The sequence below is a fragment of the Marmota flaviventris genome, chromosome 15 (genome assembly GCF_047511675.1).
Source record: "Marmota flaviventris isolate mMarFla1 chromosome 15, mMarFla1.hap1, whole genome shotgun sequence".
NCBI classification, from domain to species: domain Eukaryota; kingdom Metazoa; phylum Chordata; class Mammalia; order Rodentia; family Sciuridae; genus Marmota; species Marmota flaviventris.
Window position 1 is genome coordinate 71,349,906 of NC_092512.1, and position 25,897 is coordinate 71,375,802.

The 25,897-nt window shown below is 36.9% G+C and overlaps 1 protein-coding gene across 1 annotated transcript in view; it reads left to right on the top strand.

Annotated features, from left to right (window-relative positions):
• Prex2 (phosphatidylinositol-3,4,5-trisphosphate dependent Rac exchange factor 2) overlaps positions 1–25,897 on the top strand; it is a 284,195-nt gene that overhangs the window by 129,849 nt on the left and 128,449 nt on the right. The window contains exons 15-21 of the mRNA XM_071602347.1: positions 714–786; positions 3,693–3,835; positions 3,974–4,066; positions 6,697–6,845; positions 17,433–17,518; positions 20,513–20,649; positions 23,106–23,223. Coding sequence (XP_071458448.1) covers positions 714–786; positions 3,693–3,835; positions 3,974–4,066; positions 6,697–6,845; positions 17,433–17,518; positions 20,513–20,649; positions 23,106–23,223 — 799 coding nt within the window. The remainder of the gene's footprint in view (positions 1–713; positions 787–3,692; positions 3,836–3,973; positions 4,067–6,696; positions 6,846–17,432; positions 17,519–20,512; positions 20,650–23,105; positions 23,224–25,897) is intronic.

Here is a 25,897-nt window from a genome sequence, read left to right on the forward strand (position 1 = left end):
TGCTGGGAATAGGGCGTATCCTGCTGCCTGAGTTCCCCTTGAGTTCTCAGGGGATTCAGACAGTATATTTTGGAGATAGAAGCCCAGTGGATTTGAATTTGGGAGAGAACGTGGATTTCCCCAGAACGTGATTGTAGACGGCTGGTGTGAGTTCGGGAATAAAGAGTTGCTGTTTGAATCTACAAGCTGTGTGGTGGCTCGTGATTGTGTGCCCAGCCAGACTGCGGCATTTGTGCCCAGCCAGACTGCGGCATTCTGAGTTCCCCTTGGTAGAAGAGAAGAGTGATTGGCCAAGATCATGCAAAATGGTTTTTACTTACCTATATTTAGAGTGTCATCATTTTATAGGCTATTTTCCTGTTCCTTAAACATGATACAGTATCTAAGAAATAACAGGGATTATGTGTAGAGGCAACAAATATTATATACTTATGTATTTCCATATTTAATAAAAATTTTACCCGGCAAATGTTAAATATTTTTATTTATTGTCAAAGGAAACTGTTTTTGTATTAAATGAGTGTTGGATACATTCTGTCTTATGAAATAATGGATGTATATAATAACTGTTGAATGCATTCTGTCTTAGGAAACAATGCATGCAGCAATATATGAATGACTTTACCTGAATATAGTGCTAAGGGTGTGAAGTGTGATAAGATACAGGACAGCCTGTGTTGATTCTGACTTACACAGTACTTTTTGGTTAACAGGGGGATTGCCGTACCAGAGAAGAGGCAATGATATTTGGCATTGGACTCTGTGACAATGGATTTATGCACCATGGTAGGGATTTTTGTCTTGGAAGCTTACAGATGTATTTCATTGTTTTGGTTCTTCTTAGGACATTGGGAGTATCTCAGTACTCTAGTGATGTCCACAGGAACCAGCAAGGCTGTGTGGGTGTTGCCCTGGGTCCATGCTGAGTCACCACATCTGCAATCCATTTCATTGCTGGTGCCATTCCTGTGTCAAATTGCTGTTATCTACCAGTTGCCATGACTTTTATTTTTCTAGACAATGCTAATTCCAGAAGAGCAATGGCTTGAGCTAGAAGTTTTGGTTTGCTCATGTACCTCTTTGAATTGGTTTCAGATTAGACTCATATTTTTAAAAATTATACTGGAAAGTAGACTAATTAAATGACATATGGCTGAATATTTATTGTTATTTTGGGGGGGTATTTTCAAAATCACTTTAGGGAATTAAATTATAGATCTCTGGGGAAAATGTTTCTTTTTGGCCATTAATGATTGATTTTTTTCTTGTTTGATGACTTGATGATTTGCTGAAAGTCATCAAACAAGAGTTTTTAAATAAAGTTAATGGATTTATCAAAACAAAATTGGATTTTTCCTCTCTATTCACACTAGGTTCTAGAATCTGTGGACTCGAAACATTTTTCTTTCAATTATTAATGTATTGTGCTTCTAACTATGTTTCATAGCACTTGTATTTATTTGCCAGTTATTTACAGAAGGTTGTTACACCTTTATGAAGGAAATATAGCCAAAGTCCTAGCAGTTCTGAGAGCATCCTTGGTTATCACATGTTAGTTGGGGATTTCTGTCTCTTCTCTGTGTAGACAGATCACTGTGTGGGTTGTTCAAGAGAAACACTAGTCCCTGAAGAACAAACCATTTAATGGAAGAAATTATAACATTTTAGGGAATTAAACTAGAATATCAGGTTGAAAATGCTCAAAGTTTTGATTCATTCTTCATTTTAACATAAAGCATCAGGAAGCAGTAAATTCATCTAAACATTTATTGTAAAATATTGTATTACAACAGAGTAGCCATAACTGACAAGGGAAACAAGTTTGCCTCATGCCTGGCTATATTGATGCTTTCCCCTGTTCCTTTTGATGGGTTATTTGGTGAATGAAAACAGCTATAGCAGAAGCCTCATGTGAGCTTTGCGACTCTGCTTAGCTCATTTAGGCAAGATTTAATCTAAAATATGTTATCATTTCTGTTGTTCACCCTGGCTTGTGTTGCTTTTATGTCATGGTTGATACGTTGCCAGTGAGTCTTTCATTCAAAGATCAATACAGTCTCCCTATCTAGTCAACTCTTTAAAAATGATAAAATGAAATAGCGGTCTTTTTGGATTGCTTACCAAGTTGCCAAGTTATTTATGTAGATCGCCTCCTTTTAGTTTAATACAACATGGTGAAGATTTTATTACCCTCATTTTGCAGACTGAGAAACTGAAATGTGGAATGTTTAAGTAATTTTCTCATTGTCACACCCAGAATCAGTTCCAGACCTGGACTGATCCATCACAAAACATAATTCTTTCTACTGTGCCCTGAGACCACTGTCTTCCCTTTAGCTCCTAGTTCTATGAATCAACTTGGCCCAAGAAGTACACTTCAAGGTACAAAGGATAAATGAGTGAGAAATACAGAAGATTTCTCATGTAAAGCATTTTGACAGATGTCAGGATCTCATTCTGTACAAATTCTTTAGTATTTAGACTTTGTTTAAACAAGGCTAACAAAACATAAACCTTATGTCATCAGTCCATGGCTTTGGGGGAAAACGTTAATGGTCAGATAGAAGGGAGAAAACTGACCTTGGCAGAAATGAGATTATTGGAGAACATTGCAATTTTGGGGTTGTACCGGGGATTGAACTCAGGGGACTCAACCACTGAACGACATCTGTAAGGTCTTTACATAGCATCTGGATGGCTATTTTAAATGACAGCCACCATTTTAAGAGAAATTTCACTTTCCCGCCCAAGGGCATTTCTGAGAAAGGCTCACCACTCCCTGATACCAACCTCACCCTTAATGGCTACATTGGGACTAGGCAGGTCCCTGAGCCTGCCCCATAAAAGTCCTGAACCCCAAGCCTGTTTTGCTTCTCTCCACCTATGGAGAGATGTGCCTTTATTTGTCAGCTCTGACAAATAAACAATCTGTTGTATCTCTGCCTACTCTCCATCTTTTATTTCTCGCTCATCTGTCTCCTAGTTCCTGGCTTTCCTTTCACATCCCCAGCCCTATTTTGTATTTTATTTAAAGACAATGTCTCATTGAGTTGCTTAGAGCCTCACTTTTGCTGAGGATGGCCATCCTCCTGTCTCAGCCTCCTGAGCTGTGTGCTCCACCACACCTGGCTGAATATTGCTTTTAAACAGAAAAGAACTATGTGGAAACAAAGATCACATTTCACCCAGAAAGCATGTTTATGCTTGAAGTCTTAGAAGAAAAGTGACACATGGGACTTGCTCACATATGCAAGGCAACCCTTCACCTATTTGAATTTTCCATAATTGTGCAAGATATTAAAAACATACATAAAATGTTTACTATGAGTTGAGAACACCACAGGTTTCTAAGTTTGCATTGCATTGCATGTTAGGATTTATTAAAATCTTTTACTTAAGTTTGGATTTTAATCTGATCAATGACAGACTTGGTTAAGTAGAAAAGAAGCTAACATTGGAAAAATAATTATTTTAAAAATCCATAATCCTTTAGGTAACAGCAATTTAGAGGAAACATTGATTTGAAATTATATAAAGAAATAGAAAAAAAATCTGAGGGATATTTGTGTCATTTGTCCTAGAAATATAAAGTTGAGATTGTGGGCAGATATTTTATTTACCTAATGTCTACAGGTGTGGAAAATTTGACTTTTTAATTAATTGAAACAATTTAAATCTTTCTGTTTGTGTAGTCCTGGAAAAAAGTGAATTCAAAGATGAGCCCCTACTTTTCCGTTTTTTTGCGGATGAGGAAATGGAAGGATCAAATATGAAACATCGACTTATGAAACATGATTTAAAAGTTGTGGAAAATGTTATAGCCAAGTCACTCTTGGTAAGTTAGTTAATATGTTAAGCCTTCTTGATTAGACAGTAGCAGAAGACTGCATAAACATTTTGGTGGTGATGCATATGCCTTTATTCTGTTTTAATTTTAATTTTTCATCAATAATGTTATTATTTTGCATTTCAGATTAAATCTAATGATGGCAGTTATGGCTTTGGGCTAGAAGACAGAAATAAAGTTCCAATAATAAAATTGGTAGAAAAGGGGTCTAATGCTGAGGTAATGTATATTAGCATTTTTATTTAAAATTGTTGTCATGATAGACAAACATAAAAGTTTCAAACAAATTGAAATCAACCTTATAAGTATCCTTAGCAAAGACAAATGTCTTTGCATGGTCTTATTTTCAGGTTCTACCAAATACCCTTGAGATTAGTGGCTGCTGAACTCCTACCTATGTATTCAGAGATATTGGGGACAGGGAGGTGGTGGTATTCCTCTGAACTTCTTGACTTCTTGGGAGGCCAAACACCTTGGCTCCTCTTATGTCCCTGGGCCTCTCTAATCACAAATTCCAACTGGACACTTATGGAGACAGCATAGTGCCTGTACCATTTATGTGTGCCTGTTCTCTTCAATCAAGGGCTGTATCTTCTATTTACCTACCCCCTTTATCTTTTCTATGAATATACCTTTCATCATTCAAAGTACATGCTTTGATTTATTTTCTCATTGAATTAATGCTGATTGACAGTCTCTCATTTCACCAGGGTTTTAAACAGAGGAATCCCTAATAATTCATGTCTTCATTCAGGAATATTTATTTAATAGCTGTTATATGCTTGATAGTGTTCTCAACTGTGAGAATACAGCAATGAATGAAACAGACAGAATACTCAGATCTCAATAAAGAATGTGAGAATTAATGAAATAAAACTTTTAACTTTGAATGTATTTAAAATAGATGGTAACTTGTCCGCCATCCCTCCTAGCTGTTAATGTTCAAGGTCTGTGCTTTTACCAAAACACAAATTCATGCAAGGTAAAGCTTTAGGTACAGCACATTAATGTCAAACAAAGTAACTCTGGTCAACTTATATGTCATTGATGGACCTGGCCAACAAATGCACGCAAGGAGATGTTTTCCCAGGCATTTTCAACAGATGCTTTGGACAGCCCAGCTTCATCTGCTGTGACACAAATGAATGCCCTCTCCCAGTGATACTGCTGGTTATCTGCTCCCTCACATGTAGAAGTACAACATTAGAGAAGCACTCTGAGGCAAGCATATAAAGCAGGGTTTATTTAGAAAGGAGTAATGTAGACTTCTCCCAGGAGGGAGAAGCGGGCCATAGCTGGTATCCTAGTATCCCAGGAAGTGAGGGGTTTTGCCTTTTTTTTTTTTTTTAATATGTCCTAGGCTTCCTTTGTTACCCTGCTCCCTTCCCCCCTTATCTCTGTCCTCCCTGCTAAGACTAGGTGCTGGAAATGCTGGGTGGGATGGCCAAAAGGTGGGAAACAGGTGGGCTGGAGGGGCCTGGGAAGAGTGATCCAGGCAGGAAGGGGGCCCAGGGTGAGTTAATTAGCAACTTTTACAACTCCCCATAGGGAAGGACAATTCCTGGGACTGGTTACCTTAGCAACAGGTTGGAGCAGGGGCAGGTTCTTGATAAGGGTGGAGGAGGGGCTCTGAACGAATTAACATTTCAATTCCTCCATTCTCTGGATCTGACCCTTGCCAATCTGCCTGGTCTAATTCTGGCTTCTGCAAATAGGCTGCCAAAAGCAGCAGGGAGTTTATGGGTAGTAGGTTGGATAAGAAAAGCTTCTGGTTGGCTTGGAGGGGTGTTGTCTTCCTTGTCTCCTCTCAGAATCTTGCACTGTTGACACCTCTGTGATTACTGGAGCTCTCTTGCCCACTCCTCTGCTCTGCTGGAGACTCTGATGCTAATGAAACTGGTCTTGAAAATCAGTATCTGGTCCTATTCAGTTTTCTTTTCTTTTTTTTTTTTTTAATTTTTTATTGTGGGTTGTTCAAAACATTACAAATTTCTTGACATATCATATTCCACACTTTGATTCAAGTGGGTTATGAACTCCCACCTTCACCCCATACACAGATTGCAGAATCACATCAGTTACACATCCATTGATTTACAAATTGCCATACTAGTGTCTGTTGTGCTCCACTGCCTTTTTTCTTTAAAGGACAGAATGGAGAGACAGTCCAGAGTCCACAGAGGAGGGAGTCCAGAGCTGGTGCCTGAGGGAGTGAGGCTGTCTTGACCCTTTGATAGAATCTAGATTTCCTTTCTTCTCAAGTTCCCTCCTCCTCCCATTTTTCCTATAGGACCAAAAGCCCTGAGAGAAGCTGCCCATGGGGTACATCTCCCCATTTTCCATAGCTGCCCTGAAAAGCAGGAAGGGAGGGAGGGGTGGATACTCAGGTCCTTTTGCCAGGGTCTCAGTAATGTCAGTAATGCCCATTGAGTGTCATTGATATGTTGGTAGATATACACACACAGCAAGGATTGAAACTCTCTTAGTATAAAAAAAAAAAAAATTAACTTGGGGTTTGAATATAGTTTTAAAGGGTGAAATTTTAAAAGGACTTCTTTATACAATAGAAAAAGGGAGTAAGAGGAGTACAATGTCAATTCAAGGAGGAATGGATGAGAATTTCACTGAAGCTTTATAAGCAAATTCAAAACTAGGCCCTCAAAAATGATAACTGTGTTATTTTATCCATTCTGTGAATTTGCAAAAAACATTACAGATGTGTTTAAAATGCCAAAGTGTGTAAGGTCTGAATTTTTCAGATTCTAGTTCTGTGAAAACAGATTTCTTATTAAGTCACTGTTTGAATTATAATTTTTTTTTTGTGTGTGTGTGTGTGATTTCTCTTTTAGATGGCTGGCATGGAAGTTGGGAAAAAGATTTTTGCTATTAATGGTGACCTGGTTTTTATGAGACCTTTCAATGAAGTGGATTGCTTCTTGAAATCATGCTTAAACAGCAGAAAGCCTCTAAGAGTTCTTGTGAGCACAAAGCCAAGGGAGTAAGTTGTATGATTTTTGTGGGATTAAATGAATTATACATAGATGAGTGAAATAGGAAGTTAACTAAGTAAATTTTTAGAATTAAGCATCTCATATTTTAGAACATAACCAGCATCCTAAATATTAGTCTGTAGGCCATGGACACCTACATTGCTTATAGTGGATGTGGCTCAGTGGTCCAGTGCCCCAGAGTTCAGTCCCCAGGAACAAAAAAAAAAAAAAAAAAGAGAGAGAGAGAGAGTGAGAAAATTATGAATGAGAATTAAGAACTGCATGTGAAATTGTTGCTGAAAGCTGGAGTTGCAGGATCCAGGAGGGGTCCTGTTGTTTTCTGGGTCCTGGCCCACCTTAGAGGGCAAGAGCCAAAATGTTGGCTTCTTTTTACTTCCTTGACTTTTGTTTTCCAAATTTTGGGTTTTAAACACTCAGCAAGTCAGTTTCATCAGTCTTAAAGAGGGAGTAATAGATTATAACTTCAATATCTATAATTTTACAGTTATTCCTTTCTTTTAATTGGGGTCAGTATTAGTACTGGAAGTCAGCATTATATGCTATTTATCCTGTAGGTAAAGACTTATTATCACAAATTAACCCAGGTTGTTGTTTTTTTAGAAGCAGTACCTGTGCGAAACAGTAATAGGCATCAGTTACAAAGTTTACAAGGAAAATACAAAATGAAATTAGTAGAGCAAAAACATATTCAGTTTGTGTAATAGCTATGAAGCAAGAAAAATGACTTTCATAATCTTGAACTTTTACTTATACATTATATCCCCTGTCTGAGATCAGTCATCTTTACAACAGAAATCAATCTTTTGAAAACAGTTTTAAATGAGCTGAAGTCTAGCTTATTTTCGAGCATTCTAACATGGAGGCAGAGCCTTATCTCTCTTTACAAATAGCACAATACAACATTATATCTGAAACATGAATCAAAGAAAGGCTAAGAGAGCTTTCAGCTTCTTTTTGTGGAAAAAAATGGCAGAATACTTCCATGTTTTACAATGTCACCTTTAAACAGATCAGGCTGTCTTTGTTATTTTCCAAAAATGCATTTAAATATTAATTTTATTGTGACGAGTAAGACAAAATTGTATATGTAACTTATTAACAACAGGTTACTTTATCCAGCTATAAAACGTCCAATGACATGAATAAATACCAACCAATTTTTTTTTTTTTAATATAAATTTGGCACTTTTGCTGCACATAATTTTAGTTTGGAGAATGCCAATTTGGCAAAGTGCTTTCCTAAGCTTTACATTTAAGTAACTTTAACTGACTTCAACTTTTAAAGTACAATTTATAATCCAGAGTGCATCTTCTAAATATAGAATCATGTAGTTGGCAAATAGTGAATTTGAGTTCTTCTATTTGTATCCCTTTAATTTCTTTCATCTGTCTGATTGCTCTGGCAATCTGTTTTGAATAGAAGTGGTAAAAGAGGGTATCCCTGTCTTGTCCCAGTTTTTAGGGGGAATGCTTTCAGTTTTTCTCCGTTTAGAATGATGTTGGCCTTGGGCTTAGCATAGAGAGCTTTTAGAATATTGAGGTGTATTCCTGTTATCCCTAGTTTTTCTAGTGTTTTGAACATGAAGAGGTGCTGTATTTTGTCAAATGCTTTTTTTTCTGCATCTTTTGAGATGATCCTATGATTCTTGTATTTAAGTCTATTGATGTGATGAATAACATTTATTGATTTCCGTATGTTGAACCAACCTTGCATTCCCAGGATGTACCCCAGTTGATCGTGGCACACTATCTTTTTAATATGTTTTTGTATTCAATTTGCCAGAATTTTATTGAGAGTTTTTTTGTGTCTCTGTTCATCAGGGATATTGGTCTGAAGTTTTCTTTCCTTGATGTATCTTTATCTGGTTTTGGTATCAGGGTGATATTAGCCTCATAGAATGAGTTTGGAAGGGTTCCTTCCTTTTCTATTTTATGGAATAATTTGAGGAGTGTTGGTATGGTAACAGTAATCACAGGTCTGCATAGGTTAACAAAAAATCAAAGGAGACCCCTAAATCTCTTATACATTCAGGAAACTGTTAATGATCAGAAATAGACTTAGTCAAAACAAAAAGATACAAGACAGGTCTTCAAATGACAGTGTGGCCCTTCTATGTCAGATACAATGTATAAAAAGAGAAGAGCACTTATTGGTTATCTTACCAGTAAACTTATATAAGTTTTTATATAATACTTAGACAAGGCTGAGACATATATTAGGGTGTTACTATATTGTCATAACCCAAGTAACCGTTGTTTGTTTAACCAGTTTCAAAGTAATCAGTTATGACTTTCAAATAGGTACAAACCTCAATTTCTTTAAGACTTAGTTTCCCCAAGTAAGAAAACCCAACAAGTACAAGAAAATTATCTTGATAGATAAGAGCAGATCAGTGTTTTAGACTTTGCCTCATATCAGAACATTAACTTCAACTGAGCTAATTATACCCAATTTAATCACAAACACAAACTTTTTGAGATTTACCTTCCATAGATTTTTTGCAACTTCCTTAGACATTCACAACTTTGCATCCTTAGTTTTGCCCTCTTTTATCTTTGACTTTAGCCCAAGAATATTACTTTACCAGAAAAAAATACTTTATCATCCATAAACATTTCTTTTACCTTCTAATTTTCTGTACTAAAATATATTTCCATACCTATTTTTTTTTTTTTTTTTTTTTTTTTTTTTTTTAGCTTCTATTTTAGGGAAATTTTCACAAGAAATTCCCCTGCTTTATTTATTTATTTATTTATTTATTTATTTTTTTTTTTTTAATTTTTTATTGTTGGCTGTTCAAAACATTACATAGTTCTTGATATATCATATTTCACAATTTGATTCAAGTGGGTTATGAGCTCCCATTTTTACCCCATATACAGATTGCAGAATCCCGTCAGTTACACATCCATTGATTTACATATTGCCATACTAGTGTCTGTTGTATTCTGCTGTCTTTCCTATCCTCTACTATCCCCCCTCCCCTCCCCTCCCGGATCTTTCTCTTAAATTCATATTCTGAAATAGTCCTTGTGAATTTTATCTGTGCATTTACTTTATACAACAGATTTCGTCTTAGGAGAGGGTTGGAAAATCTAGCATATACAAAATTGTGCCTTAATCTTTTTTCTGTCAGGTTACATTCAAGGGGTTGGAAGACATGATATTTTTGAGGCTGTTCCAGTAATCAGTATCACAATGCCATCAGCTTTAAGTGAGTTCCCCACTGAGAGTTGTGTTGGGAGGCTTTTTTGGGGGACTTTTCCTTATACTAGGTATTGATGAGCAATGGGGCAGATCCTTTCCATTTTTTCTTTAGGCTTTCTTGAAGATCCCTTTGCAGAGGCTGCCTAAAAACACAGGTTGGCCTTAGTTTCTGTCTTTTTCTTTTCTGGGTGCAGTTATTTATTTTGCCAGTCTCCCAAGGCATTGAATCATTTTGTCCCAGTGATGGATATCCCCTGGCCAAATGGGGCATCCTGTCAGATCCTAAAGGGGAGACTGTTCCTGTCTCCAGGTCATATACTAATAGTGCTGAAACCACATCATTTATGGCCATCAGCTTCCACTCAACAGAGGCCGAAGGGGCTGGGAGGCAGGGCAGAGGCCAGGTTCTCTGTGGCCATTTTTTCTATAGCCCAGGCAGCTTTCCTCCCATTTTAGGGCTGGTGAGCTGCTTGCTCTCCTTGTGACCCAGAGGCAATGCATTTTGGCACCTTGAATGAGTTCCTGACTGTTCAGACCCCTTATCATGGAACTGCATAAATGCCTGTGCGTACAGAATCTCTTTCATAGACTTCACCCCTGATAGACTAACATTAACTTCAGAATTGTATAATAATCCAGAAAAACCATATAAAGGTCAGACTGTGTTACAGTAAACCCTCTTTCTCATAGTCAGGCTTATCCTTATAGGTGGCCTATGCAGCCATGATCTCTGTGTTCTAGAGACTCCACTAAGATCAATGCAGTGTGCCCCATGTCTTAGAGGGCCAGTAACAGACAAAACAAACAAACAAACAAAACCTCAAAAACAGATAGATAAGAGAGGATCCCAAAATCAGGGCTGACAGTCAGGAAGGAACCTTTAAAACACAGACCTGCATGTACAAATTTCTTCCACTTAACTTTACCTTTGACCAACCAACTTCAATTGCAAAATTGTACAGTAATCCAGAAAGCTATTCAAAAGCCAGATCGTTACAATAAAACATTTCTCAGACAAGCTTTAACTTAATTTATCTTTGACAGACCAGCTCCAATTGCAAGATCATACCAAAAAAAAAAAAAAAAAAAAACAGAGAGAGACAACAGAGAGGAGCCCCAAAACCAAGTCCGACAAATAGGAACCTTTAAATTGGCCAGCCAATCTTTTCCAAGAGACTACCTGTATGATCAATGCAGTATTGGCCATGTCTTAAAAGGGACAGTAACTGATAGAAACAAAACAGAAACACAGACAGACAACCAGAGGGGATTCCCGAACCATGGCTGATCAGACGGGATCCTTTAAAACAGACCAGACAGGAAAATCCTTCAAGTTCCCAACTCCCGCTCTGACTTTTATACCAGTGGTACTACAGATGTCCCCACGAAGAGGGACAAGATGGTTTCACAAAGGGAAACCAACTATGTAGAACCAAGGGTTTCGGTGCGAGTAAAGGGGATGGAACTTACTGAACAGTCAAGGTATGACACCTTTACTGCATCCTTTTTTCTCAAATAGACCAACATGGAGCAATCCATATAGTTGAGGGAAGGAAGGCAGGGGTTCCCTGAAGCAAAAAGTGCTTCAGCAGCTGCTGGGGACAGTCCCTCAGTCCCTTCTTTTACTCACTAGAATACCTCTTTTGGTTCGACCTGAGGTACACCCACTTACCTGTCTCCTAACTTTATAGCAGTCAGCTCTCAGGAAAAGTTTGCCTTACACCCTCAGCATGGAAGTGGGGTTCCTTGGAGAGCCAGGCCTGCCCAAGAAAGCTGGGGTGGGGGCTGCTCTTGGGTCCCACCTGGGGTGCCAATTTGTTGCTGAAAGCTCAGTCCTTGTGAGGCCGCCAATCCAATAATGAGGACGTGGTTTATTGGAAATCGAGGGGAAAAAGAAGTTTATTTATTGCTTTGCCAGCAAAGGAGAAACACAGGGGAGGACTCTTGTTCCAGAGGCTGTGATTCTGCCAATCAGCAGGAACAGGGGGCCTTTAAAGAGGTGACTCAAAGGCTACATTCCATGTGTTCTCTGTTGGAGTTTTAATTCACATGTTAATTTGGGAGATAGTCATTTCTGAGATCTTCTGGTACCATCCCCAAAGTCTGGATTACTTCATTCCTATGGTGGGTGTGTACTCAAGGACAGATAACTCTGTGGAGCATGGGGAAGAAAGGTAATGCTGTTTTCCCTGAGATTAGCCACAGGGAGAGATTAGGGAGGAGTAGGCCGAGAAGAAGAGAAAGAAACATGTTCATTTTAAAAATAAGTGCAGTGGAAGGATACCAACACCTATATTCAAAGCATAAAGAGGACCACTGTTACAAAACTATCAGACTTTCTGATGCTCTGAGGTAATTAGACACCATTTTTTTTTTCTTTTTTGGTATGTACTAGGGATTAAACCCAGGGCCTTGTGCAAGCACTCTACCAACTGAGCTATATCCCTAGCCCAAGACTCCATTTTTAATTCAGTGCTCATAAGAGCATATCTAGCCTGAGAGACGCTCAAGACTTTTATATGTTTGGTAATATGCTCATTAATTAAAAAAATATATCTGTAAAAAGACCTATCATCTTTCTACCTATGATTAGAAAAATATTCATGTTTATTGTAGAAAAGTAAGAGAGTACAGATTTTTCTGAGGGGAAATATTTTTCTTACAGTCTTATCACCTATAAATTGCTATTTTTTTGAAATTTAGGGTGTAGTATATTTTCTAAATGTTAACGCATATATCTACCACCTTATACATACAGCGTGGCGCCATGCTTTATATACTGCTGTGTGTTCTGTTTTTTGAAGACATATTGTAGGTAAACTTGCAATTGAGTGACTTTTCTTCTGAAAATCATTTTCATCAGTGTACTAGTATTACCTAGTCAGATTTGCCCTGCTTGTTTAACTGATTGAGATTATATGTATAAAGTACTTAATGCATGTCTTCATGTACCATGATGATGCCACAATTACCGTTCAGATATTACTTATATCATTTATCAATAAGCGACTTCATTGATTTCCAGATAAATGATACTTATCACTTCAAAACCAAGATTTTTTTTAACTGCTTACAAAAATTTGGGTACATATAGTATTCTTCCTTGTCTTAAAATGTATTGTTATATGTAAAAAATATTGCATATTTATATATAATCACGAACAGCTGGAGGTACTGTGTGTAGCTTACCTGAGTCAAAGAGCAGTCTAATGGTCCAGATTCCCCCTAGTAAGTCTGTTCATGGCAATGTGAAATCATTAAAGTGGATGGATGCTTTAGCTCCACCAGTAACTTATCAGGTGGTCTAATAGAGTGTGACCATTAATTAAAGTTAGTAATTTAGGAAGACTGGGCTAGGGGGCAGCAAAGAACCACAACAGTGTCTTCCTTCTAAACTAACTATGATCTTCCTCTCCCTTAATCCAGCTCTGCCTGGGATGAGGCTATTCCACTTGCCTATTTCCTGATACTTTGAGGAACTTTAACAGGGAGAGGCAGACTGGAATAAGATAAGAAAGGGATAAGAGAGTAGTAATTCCAGAAACAATCATTAGTAAGCATTAAGGCTTTGCCTTTTTCTCTCTGGTTTAACCCCATAACTATAGACTGGTGCACTGACATATGGTGTGAGAACACCCTTCTAACTGCTAATATATGGGTGTGAGGCCACTGTCTTCAAACTAAACAGACAGAGGCAAATCCCCATCCTTGAATTAGTGCTAGGAGAGCAGATCTGGGACAGGGGGCTCTTACCTGTCCCTCAGTGTTTGCTGCATGGTATTTGAAACCTGAGGTGCAACCCTCTCTTCCTCTGTTTACCAGCTAAATGTGGCACTTTACTTCACTTCCATGTTCACTTTAACATATGCGTTCATAAGATGGGCACAGGTGTGCTTGTGCACAGAGCTGCCAAGACACTACGCAATTTTAGGTACATGAAGAGCTTAGTGAGGGGTTTAATACATAGTGAGGACTCTTGTGATACCATACATGGTACTTTTACCCATTTTCTCATTTCATTTGTTCCATTGCTTATTATATCAAGAACATATTTTGGTTTATGTCTCATTTAAAGCCTAGAAAAATTGAGTTGAAAGGACCATTCCTAAAAGGCAAGGCCTGGAAATACTAGGATTTCATTATCAAAAAATAAATTTTGTATTTAATGATAAAAAGGACCTATTTTGTATTGTATTTAAAAACTTTTTTGAAGATGGTATATTCATTTTTTCTTTTCTTTTTTTGGAAATGTATAACCTTTGAGTCTTTATTCCATTGAGTATTATAAATCACTCATTAATAAACACACACATACACATACACATGCATACATTTGTCTTTCAGAGAAAGTTTGGAATGGTCACGCAAATTTACTAAGAGAATAGGAAAAAAGGTTGTAGTACGGTATTTTAGAAAATATATTTAACCAGTGTAAATAGACCAGAGTGACATTTAATGTGAGAAATCACAATTTTTATTGCATGATGTGTACATATTCTTTGCACAATTATGCTGATTCCCATTCAGGAAAATTTTTGGTGAAGTAAAATACTCATCTGCATTAACAATGTCCTTGAGGACATGCTGTGGGCACTGTAGAAGTTTACCTGCATCCCATTCTCTACCCACTAAATGCCAATAGAAGCTCCCAACAACTAGTTATAACAATCAAAGACACTCTCCACTGTAGTCCAATGTGCACAGACCCACAGTGCGGCTTTATCTATTATTAATGGAATCAAATGTTTTGAAAATATTATCAATACTAAATTTAACATTTCTATTTGAAAATTAACATCCAAATTATGTAAATTGGTAGTTATCCCATCATAACAAGTGTTTTTGGAAAGTTGTGACATATTAAAGATAATTATAAAGATTTACTTTATTCTTAGTGTTCATTGTGATATCCCTGCTTGATAAGGCATTCCTGATTGTTTTCGGTTTCTTCCCAATTTCTTAAATTGATGTGAGAGTGAATGGTGATAACACATGTTTCTGTCTTGTGTGAATTTTCTGATAAAAGAGAACAGGTCACTTTTCTTAGGAAATCCATGAACTGAATTAGCTACTGTGGGCTACAAACAGAATGCACACAATGGCTCAGCACAGCAGGATTTATTTCTCACACTCTTAAAGTACAAATGGAGGGGATCTGGATAGAGGTGGGAAGATCTCTGCTCTTTCCAATCAGTTCCTTTTGTCTTACATCATAGTTCCCTTCTCCTGCCTTTGGCTCCCAAGGCTACCCTGAGGGGTCATCTTCACTTCAGATCTAGAGGGCAAGAGACCTCAGGAAGAGCTGCATGGAAGTTTTTGTGTGGCCCTCTTAGATTTTCTTAAAATAGCTTTTGAAAAATTTAAGTAGCATCCTGTTTGGAGGAGAAAAGGCAAAAATATGAGAAGTAAATACAACTGAGCTTTCTTTTGATTTAAACTGTATTTTATACTTGATAATACCAAGGAAGTTTTCAGAAGCCTATGTAGCAGATGATTTAGCCGACTTATTTTCTACAGGAAATAGAACATTTCCCTTGTATAAATTTAATCCTTCTTTTTAATAGGCAATATAATATTCCTACCAGGAAAACCTTTTCTCACAAGATCATTTTATTTGTGGAATTCTACCATTTCCTCTAAAAGTGGATCTCATGGTTTTTTTTGTACATTTTTTTGTTAACAAAAACATAATGATCTTCTGGAAGATAGTCAGCCTTACATAGCAATATCAGAAGGACAGAAAACCTACTCGGAAAGGGTTGAGGGGCCCTTGTAAATTACATTAATTTGAAAACAAGAGTAATTCATCATGCCTGAAAACTCCCAAGTTATTTCAGTACAAATGAACTTTTATTCATAATATGTAGGCCATTTTTGTTTCATGCTCACCAGAAAATGTATTTATGATCTTTTTTTTTCTTGTTATCTTTCATTTTCAGTATTATGCAAATTCACTGTGTATCATTGACAGACACTATTAACTGTGTGCGATTCAAAGGAAATGGATATAGTGTTGTACACCAAAGAGTCTTTAGAGATAAAGGGCATGTTAATTCTCTGACCTCCATTCCACATACATGCAGGTCACTTCATACTGTATAAATTGATTTATAATAGTACTTCAAAGTTTCCCTAGAACAGACAGTTTGTATTTTTATCACTAAATGCCTGCCTAGGTTATATGTGAGGTTGCAGATGCAACCTTTGCTATCATTGCCTAAATGGAATCTATGGCTTTCTCAAGTTTTCTAGGCATAGAGTGTTGCTTATACTACTTCCACCAGCTGTATCTAATGTCAGACTTTGTCCAACCTGCCCTTGAAGAGCTGTGAACATTTATTTCATAATTAATTAATCTTTTGGAAAAATGTTGTTTCTTTGACATCAAGTACTATCCATCCAAATTTATTGCATTGTATTCTTTGGTTTTGCCATCTACTGCATCTATTTTGTACTCATTTTTATTGTTGTGATGTTACATCTTATCTGGTGTTCATTGCTTTGCATTGTTGCTATCTGATTTCTGGCTTCCTTCTGTGGAGCGTCTCATTTATTAGTAACAATTTGAACATCCTTCACTTGTTTGGCATGACAGCTGACTCACGTTTTCCATCCCTTCATATTTTTTTTTCTGTGTGGATTTATCAGAAATATTCCCTTTTTTGAAAAATTCAGGTTTTCCTTTTGATGTATTATTCTTTTAGAATTTCACTGCATAAATACTAAAGTTAATCAGATTCTTTAATTATTTTGATGTAGTGTTTGACAGCTCTGTTCTTTATAACTTGTTCTTTGTTAGTGTTCTTTGATGAAGTTCCCAACAGGTAGAAACGTATTAACATTGTGTTTCTGTTATATTAATATTCACCAAGAAATTTCATAAGGTACTCCTTTCTTTCTTTGTAACAGTAAATTAATGAGAGAAGCTTCCATTGTATTAAGTACCTAACTAGGTCATGGCACCGCGCAGAGCAGTTTATCAACAGTGTCTCTTTTAATCCTCACTGATAACCTGCAATGTAAGTTTTAACAGCAGTATCTTTCTGTAAACAGTTTCAGTGAAGCTTTGTATCAGAGAAGTTCAAGAGTCTGATTGAGGTTTGTCTGCCCCCAGACTCTGGCCCCTTTTCAGGATATGCTATGTAATGATTGTGTTCAATTTAGAAATTAAGTATTGTGTACCTGCCATGTGCTTTTGTGTTGGTAGGGACCAAGTTTATCTCCCAGGGCTTCTAGCCAATGTCTTTCATGTGGTGGACCCTCCACATGTATTTATTGAAAGAGTGAATAAAGGTGTAGATGAGTGCTATTTTAACCAATCGTGGCATTTAAAATTCGTCTTGCCTTATTTTCTGGTTGATATTAGGACTGTGAAAATCCCAGATTCAGCTGATGGGCTTGGATTCCAGATCCGAGGATTTGGCCCTTCTGTGGTACATGCAGTAGGAAGAGGTAAGAAATTCATCTTGCTTGGTAAAGAGCTTTCCAGCATGTGTTAGATATTCCATTCAGAACGGGAATATGTTTAAAATATGCATAGTCATGTTGCTGGGAATTTTCTCACTAATCTTATTTTCACTGTATTAACTCAATGGTAGTACATTCTAGAAACAAAAATTTTTAAAAGAAATCTCTTCAGAAATTCTGATCTATTTATCCTGGATAAATGCTTATGTATAATTCAGCTTAAACCAAAGAGTATTGATGATTTTAAGGTTATATATTTGTATTTTTCTTGACTGCAAGTAATTGGGTTTTTTAATTCATTTTTCGTAATTCAGAGATATGAGTTTTGAGGCTTCCGGGTGATCTGTGGGCTCTATAACCTGTTTCTATTTAATTCCTTTAGGTGTTCTTATGAACCTTGGATACATTTCACCATAAAATGCATTTTAAATTAAATAATTATGGTGATTAAAAACTTGGTATATTATTCGAATTTTTGAAAGACAAGTCATCTATTGACATGTTGTTATGTATTTTTTTTTTTGTTTTACTGACACCAAGAATGGAATGGAATAACAGTTTCCACATTGCTAAACATAATAAATAACCAACTGCTGTAGCTGGAAGTATTTCTGTAAGCATGAGAAGCCATGTATTTATCTAACAAGGGGGAAATAAATACCTTTTAGTGCCGAGAAACAGGAAGCATCCTAATATAATCACTCAAACATTAGAGGGGCCATTTTAAAAGGGCCTTGCTATCAGAATAAAATTTAGTTAGACATTTATTAGATTATAAGATTAATTATTATACATATTATGATAAAAATCTGTCATACTTGAAAAACTTGTCTGTTCTCTTTTTAACACTGTTAAAAACTGTTTCAATAACTCATTCAATTTTATCAAATGGAAATGGGATATTAGATATTAAATCTCTTCATTTTCACAAACCCCCCACCCCCTCCCTCCCAAAAAAAGAGTTGTTCACATTACCAGTACTGGCAAGTCACTGAAATCCTGAGTGAATTGAGGTCTACCATCATCTAAAGAGCAAGGTTCTATCTTTGGAGATTAGTGATGAGGTTGGTCAAAGTCTGATTCTTACGCTTTTCTGCTTCTGATAGAGTCAAAAGACAAATGGTTCTGTGCTTGCCCTCTCCGGTGTGCATTAAATGAAAAGATGTTTTTCTGGTTTCTTTTCACACTGATGTTATGTGGTCAAAGCAGAGAGGCCTCCCCAGCCTTGTTCTCACAGTGATTCACGGCAGTCAGCCCACTCTCTGCAGTGTGACCAGAGGTCCTCTTGCCTACCTACATCCGGGCCACTGGATTTCAGACTCGGATGAACCTTTCTGTCCTTTCTCCTGAACAGCTTTGTGGTTGTGGTTCCTGATGGCCTGTCTTGTCTTCACTGGGCCCCTGTTACTACTCAGCAGTTTTTTAAATGTGTTCTTCATCAGCTAGGTCCTTCTTCTTTTTCTTAAAATTATCTCCCAAGACTGACTTCTCTTTTCTTACCTCACTAATTCTGGCTCTTAGACACAAGGCCTTCAGGGTCTTCTGTGTCTGTAAGGTTCAGAGGCCGAGGGCTTCGCACCAGCCACACAAGGCCTTCTCCCTGGGGCTCTCCTCTGCTTCCCCTTTCTCTCTCTTTCACACCCTCCTGCCTAGTTCTGCGCTCATACCTCCACATGTCCAGGTGATTTCTCACTCCATTCCCTCCTTCCTACTATTTTCTCTGCTGGGAATGTCCTTCCTTCCCCCAAGACTCAATTCAATGCAGAATAACTGAATAACCCCTAGATATTTTGGGGAGTGTTTTGGTCAGATTTTTCGTTGCTGTGACTAAAGGACCCGACCAGAACAACTGTGAAGAAGGAAAAGTTTGTTTAGGGGCTTAGGATTTCGGGGGTCTTAGTCCATAGAAGGCCAGCTCCCTTCCTTGGGCCTCAAGGTCAGGCAGAACATCATGGCAGAAGAGTGTGGCAGAGGGAAGCAGCTCACATGGTGATCAGGAAGAGAGAGAGAGAGAGAGAGAGAGAGAGAGAGAGAGAGAGAGAGACTTCATTCTCCAGATACAAAATATATACCCCCGTGCCATGTCCCAATTCCCACTTCCTCCAGTCACACCCTACCACTTAGTTTTTACAACCATTTGTGAGAATTACATATATTCTATTTTTCAGTGGTACCTTCTCAATGTTGATTTTGCTCAGACTATCCAATATCGATCACTGGAAGGTTCAGAGAAACCTTAACTCGCTGGCTAGAATATGCCATGTCTGTATTTAAATCTGTACCTATGCAAACAAAGTGATTGAAAAATTGGTAGTATCTGCTCTGTTCTCCACAGATTCTCTGGTTCCTGAACACTTATGTTTTCTTAAAACATCCAGGCTGTTCACAGTAGCTAATTGACTTGATTTTTGCCTTTAAAATTTATTTTTAGGGGTTGAAAATGTGACTCAGTGGTAGAGTGCTTGCCTAGCATATGTGAGGTTTTCGGTTCAATCCCCTGAGCCACCTATATATATATATATATTTTTTTTTTTTTCTTTTTTATGTTCATATTAAATTATTGACATTCTTTTAAAAAAGTGAGTTCTCTTTCAATGTTTAGGGACTCTGTAAAGAAAGATAAGCATATATGTTTCTGGCTTTTGTAGTTTTTATTACATAGATGTATATTAGGAAATTAGATTGACTAGACATTTAAAAAGGAAAATAACTGATTAGCATTTTAAAGGTCACTTTGAAATATTCCCTCAAACTAATTCTTAGGGAGGTGGGAAAATGTTTTTTAATCACAGTTTGAATGGTGAGTTAAAAAGCAGAAAAATGTTGAGACAGAATTGCTATCAGAACCGAATTTATTAGGAGTATATTAGCTAGGCCCTTATTATATTTTAAAAATTGCTTTCATTGTTCTATATATGATAAAGATGAATCTTATTCTTCAGATACATTTTTGGCAATTTTCCGCATTTGTATTTAAAGGAACTGTAGCCGCAGCAGCTGGTCTTCACCCTGGACAATGTATTATCAAAGTAAATGGAATCAATGTCAGCAAAGAGACCCACGCCAGTGTCATTGCGCATGTTACAGCCTGCAGGAAATACAGGCGACCAATGAAGGTAAACTGCTCTTCAGTTTATCTGGATCTGAAAACAAACTTGTAAAGGAGACCAAGGGGACAGCCTAGGATAGTACTGGAGATGTTTGTAGTTTCCACTTCTAAGTGAATTTAAACGCAGCATTGGAAATCCCATAGTGACTATTTTATCTGCATAATTAATCAAAGTTGACTGTGTTTAAATGGTTGTATCTTATTGTTATAGTCTTATTAGTTGCTTAAAAAGTATTGTTGGGTATTTTCATTTTCCTTTTTCCTTTTTGTGGTGCTGGGGATTGAACCCAGGGCTTTGTGCATGCAAGGCAAGCACTCTACCAACTAAGCCATATCCCCAGCCCTCATTTTTGTTTGATAAGAGTTTATCTAATTGAAATCCAAAGAATTGAGCTGTTGTCTTAGAATCACTTTAGAATATAATAATGATCATTGTGTATGTACATGTGAATTATAAATATATTGTTTATCCTAAGACTTCTGTGAAAAAGTTGAAATTGTGGGTTTTATAGAGTGTGGTTGATTTTTTTGGATATTTTTATTTAGGAAACTGGGTTAGCTTTTAAAAGAGAATGCCAAAATGTGCTTGCCTCTACTTAAAATTTAATCACTATTTTTTTTGATCCATAAGGGCCACAACGAGATGAAATTGGAATCCTAATTCATAAGCAAAGTTCATTATCTCATGAAGAAAAAGTGAAGACTGGACTATAGGAGAAAATTTCTCTCAATTTAATCAACTAGATGCAGAAGGAAATTTAGATAGGGCTTATATTTTTAATAGTCATGCGTGGTGGAATGCTCTTTTCTGGATTTGAGAATATGAAAGTGTTCTCATATTGGCGATTTTTTTCATAGGCCAGGACTGATGTTCTGCAAAATTTTGAACTTACATGGAAAGAACCGATCAATTTTGCTTACTAATAAGGTCAAAACTAGCATGGAAATTGGAATTTACACATGAACTCATAGGTTACTCTGATTGATAGTAGTTCAATAAATATTTGTTAAGAAGCTGTATGATTGAATGCATTTTCTGAAAGACTCTTTAAGAAATTATCAAATCTTTCCTCTTTATCAGTACCTTCTTGGAGGAGTGTTAATCAGTGAAATAATTTTTAAAAGGAAAAAATGGACAGAAAAATTCACTGAGTAACGCACTCTCTCAGGTATCCATTGCTATAAAATAGACCACCCCAAAACTTAGTGGCTTAAAACAACAGTGATTGATGATTTCTCTTGATTTGACTGGTTGGTGGTTCCTATGTCATTGTGTTCAACTGGGACCTTACTGGGTGCCTGGGTTCCCTTCCTCATGGTCTCTTGCCCTATGTGGCAGGTTGTCCTCCAGAGCGCCTGTGTACGGTTTCCCTTTCAAGTCTCCAGCAGGATTTCCTTTTCTGTGTGGTGTGTAGATTTCCAGAAGGAATATTACCCCCTAGTTGGATGGTACTTGCTTTTGGACACATGGAGTCACAAGGCCAAGCCAAGGTTCAGAGTGAGAAGGAACTACAGAAGGTGTGGGTATTGGAGGTGTGGCTCATTGGTGGCCACAACAAGTGACCAAGTTAGCTAGCATGCTTTTGTTTGTTTTTGGTTCTAGGGATTAAACTCAGGGCTTTTTGCTTGCTAAACACATACTCTACTTACAAAGCTACACTACATCCCCAGCTCTTAACTATCATTTTAATGATTTATAGCAGTATAATAAACATAATTGTGATGCAAGAGAAAAAATAGATTACATCACACTTCAGTAATTCAGTTAAGATTTGATTTATCATCTTATCTAAGAAAAGTATAAACCTTGAAGTAATATTACCCTTGAAGCATTTATTTGGTAGCCATTTCGTCTCTCTCATTTCTCTAAGTAAGATTGGAGCTACTGTTTCTATTAAAATACAAGATGATTTTTGACATGGAATGATTAAAGATAGTTAGAAACTCGATGAGATAAAAGATATTCTCCCAATTTTCATGTTGGTTTGATTCAAAGAAGCATTAAATGTATTAAAATAAGGTGACTATTGGGGGCATTTAAAATGGTTTGTACAGTGATAGAAAATTGATTCATTCCCAAACTGTCCATCTAACATTTGCTTATTTTTAAGATGTAATTTATAACTCATTTTAAGATATACTTGAGGCGTTTAAGTAAGACATTTGAGAAATACATCCTTTTTAAAAAATATCTTTGGAACATATCTTTGGAAGATAAATTTACATAAAACATATCTTTGGATGATAATTTAAGCTTGAAAAAAAGTCAGTTTGTTAAATCGTCATTGACTTTTCCTTCTGATGTTGATTGTCTTTCTCTTTCAAATTCTATTATTTCTAAACAAACTAGAGTAGTAAATAAGAAGGGCAACTCTTCTTCTAAAGCAAGTTTATGAAGTGGATATGCATTTTAGGATGTAGTATTCATTACCTCTGAAGTTTCTTTTCCCCCCTCATTTCCAGCAAGATTCCATACAGTGGGTTTATAATAGCATCGAGAGTGCTCAGGAAGACCTCCAAAAATCTAACTCCAAACCTCCTGGAGATGAACCAGGGGATGCTTTTGACTGCAAAGTTGAAGGTAGGTTTCTTCTTTTTCTCCCTTTGATTTAATAGTTTTCTTTTCTACTCTGTCTGTATCTACTTGCTAATGTTGAAGGTCTTGTATCTTCCAAACATGACTTTGAATCTTAAGTCATTATCACCAAATAGATGTCATGTCACATAAGCAAGCAGTAATAGCTTGTGCCTAATGTGTCATAGTCATATCTTGGTTGTTAGGCATCATCTAAATGTTTTACATAGCTTATCTCATTTAATCATTAAAAGAGAACATTTTTTTAAAAAAAGTAGGTATGATCATAACCTTCTAGAAATTGAGGTCTTTGTAGGTTAAGGGTTTTACCCATTCTGGTTAAGTGATAAAGTGAGGATTCAATCCTGAGTTATGTCACGTTTCCTTATTTGGAATTGAATGTTGTTTATTTATTTTTGTTCTTTTTAGTTATACATGACAGTGGAGTATAACAATATATTCATACAAACATGGAGTACATCTCATTCTAATTAGGATCCCAGTCTTGTGGTTGTACACAATGTCAAGATTCCCTGTGGCGTATTCATATATGTATATAGGAAAGTTGTATCAGAATCATTCCACTATCTTTCCTATTTGCCACTGATATGATTCTATATTTAGAAGACCCAAAAAACTCCACCAGAAAACTTCTAGAACTCATAAGCAAATTCAGCAAAGTAGCAGGATATAAAATTAACACCCATAAATCAATTTCATTCCCATGCACCGATATGAATCAGCTAAAAGAACAATTAGGAAAATGATCCCATTCACAATATCCTCAAAAAAAAAAAAAAAAACCCAAAACAACAACAACAAAAAAACCCACAAAGAACAAAAACAAAACCAAACCTGGAAATCAATCTAACAAAAGAGGTGAAAGACCTCTGATGAAAATTATAGAACTCTAAAGAAAGAAATTGAAGAAGATGGAAAGATCTCCCATATTCTTGAATAGGCAGAATTAATATTATCAAATGGCCATGCTACCAAAAGTGCAATACAGATTTAATGCTATTTCTATTGAAATCCCAATGTCATTCTTCATAGAAATCGAAAAAGCAACCATGAAAGTCATTTTGAAAAATAAGAGACCCAGAATAGCCAAAGCTATTGTGAGAAAAGTGAAACTGGAAGTATCACAATATCAGACCTTAAATTATGCTACAGAGCTATCATAACAAGACCAGCATGGTATTGGTACCAAAACAGGCATGGAGACTAATGTAACAGAATAGTTGACACAGAGACAAATCCACATGAATACAGTTACCTAGACAAAGGTGCCATAAAACATACACTGGAGAAAAGACAGTCTCTTTAACAAATGGTTCTGGGAAAACTAGAAATCCATAGGTAGCAGATTGAATGTTGTTTAGATTTTGCTATTCCAGTTATCATAAAAAAATGAAGAACCTCAGCCAGGCACGTGGGTCACACCTGTGATCCCAGTGGCTTGGAAGGCTGAGGCAGTTCAAAGCCAGCCTCAGCAACTTAGAGAGGCCCTAAACAACTCAGTGCCACCCTCTCTAAATAAAAACTAAGAAAAGAGGGGAGTGGGGTGGGCAGGTCTGGGAATGTAGCTCAGTGGTTAAGCGTCCCTGGGTTCAATCTGTGGTATCAATAAAAAAAAAAAAAGCAGAACCTTAGCCCATCCTCATTTTGAAAAAATTTACATGTTTATTGAAATGTAGAAGTCTTGGTCTGGAAGGTCCATAGTCCCTTTCAAAATATTTTCTTGATTTGAGTAACTTTTACTGTATTCTAACATTGACAGTAAGGAAAGAGGCAAACTAATATGGGAAAAGAGAAAGAAAAGAGAGAGAGAGAGGTCTTTGGATAAATTCTCCTGCTATTTCTGTTTTCTCAATTGAACAATCCAGCAAATTGCTTTATCCAGAGGCGTTGCCAAAAGCAATGGAAGCAATTGCATGTATGTCTGCCTCTGACAGATACCTTGAATTTTTATTTTAGAGCTTTTTCACAGAAAAACAATCCTCCTTTATAATTATTTTCCTGTTGTCCACTCATCTTATTGGTGGATGTCTCTGGACATTTTTATTTTTATTATACCATTAGATTCTTTCAAACCAGTACAGCTAGAGAGTTCCGTATTCTGGGCAGTTTTTACTGGCAACACTTCTAACACCATATGTGTGGGGTTTTTTTCCCCCCACACCAAGCAAGTCTCCTACTCTCCAGATACCAATGGGGTGTGCTGTAATTCAGTTCCAACACCTATTTCTGGGAGTTAGTATGGACGTCACAAGTGAAGGGCTCAGTCCCTCAAGACTGCCCTCTCCTCAGATGCCCTTGTAGGCTCCAGGTTTTCACCTGTATTTCTGACCAATTGGCTTTAAGGTCAGGGGTTCTCACACCCTCTTCTTAGATCCAGTATTTGCTAGAATGATTCATGGAACTCAGAAGCACACTTCACTGACTATCACTAATTTATTATAAAGGATACAACATGAACAGGTTCACAAGGTGAGTTCTGGTAAAGTCCCAAGCACAGGAGCTGTGTCCCCAGTGTTTTGGGATGTGTACCCCTCTGGATGTATGCATATGTTTATCTACTTGGGGGGCTCTCCAACTTGCATTATTTTTTAGTGGGTTCCATTATGTAATGGGTTTGGCTCAATCATTGGCTATTGGTAACTGAACTTAATCTCAACCC